The sequence below is a fragment of the Monodon monoceros genome, unplaced genomic scaffold (genome assembly GCF_005190385.1).
Source record: "Monodon monoceros isolate NGI ecotype Baffin Bay Population unplaced genomic scaffold, NGI_Narwhal_1 Super_Scaffold_11, whole genome shotgun sequence".
Taxonomy (NCBI): Eukaryota; Metazoa; Chordata; class Mammalia; order Artiodactyla; family Monodontidae; genus Monodon; species Monodon monoceros.
In genome coordinates, this window is record NW_021703767.1 from 86,866,263 (window position 1) to 86,869,790 (window position 3,528).

Below are 3,528 nucleotides of genomic sequence, written 5' to 3' on the forward strand. Positions count from 1 at the left end.
TCGATATGAAACGAAAGTGGGCTTTTTGTTTACGGTGGGTAGGCGACACGACTGGCCCCATTACTTGGTTCCTCTGGAGGCCACTATCGCCGACCCCCAAAGCAAAACAGAGGATTGGTGGCACTTCCTGCTTTTGATGTGCCAGTGGCAGATCCCCCACCAGCAACAGGAATACTTTTTTTTTTTTAACCATCCTCTTCTTAAACATTTATAAAAAGAAAAATTATCTACAGTAGTGTATCATCACTAATAGAAATTTCCTCCCAGTTCTACTTCAGAAGGCGTCAAATGATGTTCTTTAAATAAACTATAAATACCCCATGTATTCCCTCATGTCTGGCTGTCCCAACTTCTTTTTTTTTGGCAAATTAAAAAGGTGTATGGCTTCTTCTCGCCAATTTGTACGTCTGAGGTTTAGCTTGGTATCCTGCGGTAAAAGTACATGTAGCCCAGGTCTTTAGGGGGCCTTTCTGAGGCACAAACTTTGTGGTCATTGTAGATCACCCATCTGAAAACAAAAGACAGAAGCATTTGATGGATTTAAGTCAGCTCCAGGAAACTTTGCAGGAGAAAGTTACTGCACCATACTTAAAATAATCAAGATGGTTTAAGATAAACCAAACTCAAGTCTGTTGTATAAAAAGAAACAGAATGCTGGTGGGAAATTACAACTGCTTTTTTATTCTCAAGTTCAATCAAAAAGTAGTTCCTAAGGAGCCTCCAAACATTTCCACTTGTAGAAATCCACAGATGGCCTCAGAACTTCAGTCAAAGAAGTGTTTTTTTCAGCCTTAGGTATAAAACTAGCTAAAAATCAGAAGTAAATAGACATGCAGTGAACTATTATACAACTATTAAAATGTCTTTGAAGAATATCTGGTAAAGTAAGAAAATAATCACAATATAATATGAAGTGGGAGAAAGCGGGTTACAAAATTGTACGTACTGTGTACAAACTTTAAGCTTTTAGAAAAGTTGTAAATACAGACATACACATACCCTCTCTCCCAGTGAAAACAATGAAACAAAGGGAAATGTATCCAAATACAGACAATGGTTCTCTCTAGGCTTCCAAATAACACATTCTCTGTATGTTTTTATATTTTACAAATTCCTTATAATGAATTTCATGGCTTTTTAAATTATAATTAAGCTATTTTTCTTAAGAAAAGTATTTTTAAAAGAGCTATCATGCTTGGTAATAAAAAGGATTCACTATAAATCAAGTTCCTGTGCTCGACTATTTTATTAATCAAGTTGAGAAGACAAGACTAAAAGAAACACCAAAAAGGAACACAGTGGATTCCTGACTGGGAACCAGTCACTCCTGCAGTACGAGGTCAACGTCCTACCAGGAGAGGGCAAGGTTACGTGTTTCTCCAGTGTCCATGTGGCCCAAGCACTGCCTCAAGCAGGGGTGCTGACCCACAGGCCAGGCCACTCAGTGGGAACTCAAGGAAGGGAAACCAGTGGGGCCCGTGGGGATCCAGCCCCGGAAGAAGGTTCTGAAGAGAGCAGCGGCCTTACACCCCCCCCCCCCCCCACCGCCACAACTGTCTCATTCCTAGCTCACCACACACCTAACAATTCTTAAGAAGCCAAAGCTACAATAGGGCAAACACTGGGTGTTGGAGTTACCAGATAAAACACAGGATACCCAGTCAAGTTTGAATCTCACATAAACAACAAATACTTTTTTAATACAAGTATGTCCCATGCAACAGGTGAGACATATTTATACTAAAAAGTTATTCATTATCTGAAATTCAAACATAATAGGGCATCCTGGTTTTCTTGTTTTGTTTTGTTTTGTTGGCTAAACCTGGCAACCCTGGGGAGGTTCCAAATATGGACACACATTCTGCTGCGGGATGTGTCTTTACTTTGGGAGGTCCCCTTGCTATGACAGTGAAGAGTGACTCTGAATACCAGCTCTGACACAGCTGCAAACATCAAGCTCTTTAGCCTGTCTGAGCCTTAGTGCCCTGATGTGTAAAATGGCTTTAAGAGTCTATCCCTACAAGACCATCATGAAAACCAAATGAGATAACATATGAAACACCTAGTGGAGTGCCTGGTACATAGCAGGTCCTCAATAAAACATAGATATTATTTTACCTTCTCAAAAAGACTCACCTTCCTTCCTTTTTGATGTGACAAACGTAGTGTCCACTCATTGTAGATGTCCCCATGTGACTGATGAACGCAAATAATTCATACACTATGAAAGAGGAAACAACTCAGTTACAAGGCAGCATTTCTAGAAATCAATAGCACTTCTGACCAGAATTTAAAGCCAACGAGAGTGTAATCCAGCAATTGTTCAGAATGAAAGACAGTCTATTTACTTACTATGTTGAGAATACACCCACCTACCCAAAGTGACAGCAACTTCAACCTGCAAATTCATGACAAAGCAGGACATGAACTTTACAGCTGACCTTAAGCTCCTATCTGAAAGGCGATTAAAAGTCCCACAGCCCAGTCTGGTGGCAAGTTCATGGGTCTAAAAGGGTAGTCCCGGCTCCATCACTTCCAAGCGGCATGAGGGTGGAGAAGTTGTTTCATCTCTTGGAGCCCATTTCTTCAAAGAAATGAAAAATCCACCCGCTTCACAAGGTTGTATGAGGCTTAAATGAGCAATTCAGACTAAAATACCACACAAATGTCAGGATTAGGAGGAAGATAGCAGATAGGTGTTATCATTTATAGAAAGGGATAATGCTCAGAATACGCGTCTTGTGATTTCTGACTGGTTCATGATTATAACCTCCATGGGACCAAAATTCAGGCTTCATGCCTTCTGAACAAGGAGATATATAGCCTCTTGGAGCTTAAGATGGATGTTTATTCTCTAACAAGTATCTCCTGTCATCTTGCAAAGCATATGCTGTACCAAATCCACGGTGAAGGAATTTCAGCTCATTCCCCCACCCACCGCCCCCCAGCCAATCCTAGGCCTGCACAACACCTGCAAAGTGGCTTCCACAGACTGGCACCAGTGCAACTCTGCAAACTGCTACAGACTACGACGAGACAGGTACAGAAACTGAGTTAGCGTTTACAGACTCTTATAATAATTTGAGAGGAATATTCATGTCTGTTGAATCTAATTAAGGAAAAAAATGGGCTTGCATATTCATTGTTTTTGGTACTCAAGTTTTGTTGTGTTTTACAAGTGTACTGGTTCTGGACAGACCCTTTTCCTCGCTCCTCCCTCTCTCATTCTTTCTCTCTCTTGCCGTTCACCAATGCTCATCCACATATTCAACTGTGAATCCCCAGTCCTCATCTTAGCCTTCAGCGCATCACATACTATGGACCACTTCTCCTCCTTCCCCAAACATCTGCCCCCAGGACATGACTGTCTTTTTATTTTCCAGGTGCCTCACTGGCTTTCCTCTTCTCCTGACTTAAACATTGGTGACCTGGGGCTCTGACCTCAAGCCTTTCTTCCCTCTATCTTCTCGATCTTCTCTCTCTCTCTCTCTCTCTCTCTCTCTCTCTCTCTCTCTCTCTCTCTCTCTC

At 41.5% G+C, this 3,528-nt stretch overlaps 1 protein-coding gene across 1 annotated transcript in view; it reads right to left on the reverse strand.

Moving 5' to 3' along the window:
• Nucleotides 1-353: 353 nt before the first annotated feature.
• Nucleotides 354-3,528, reverse strand: part of USP13 (ubiquitin specific peptidase 13) — a 118,166-nt gene continuing 114,991 nt past the window's right edge. The window contains exons 20-21 of the mRNA XM_029214573.1: nucleotides 2,137-2,221; nucleotides 354-508 (exon numbers count right to left, since the gene is read on the reverse strand). Coding sequence (XP_029070406.1) covers nucleotides 415-508; nucleotides 2,137-2,221 — 179 coding nt within the window. The 3' untranslated portion in view covers nucleotides 354-414. The remainder of the gene's footprint in view (nucleotides 509-2,136; nucleotides 2,222-3,528) is intronic.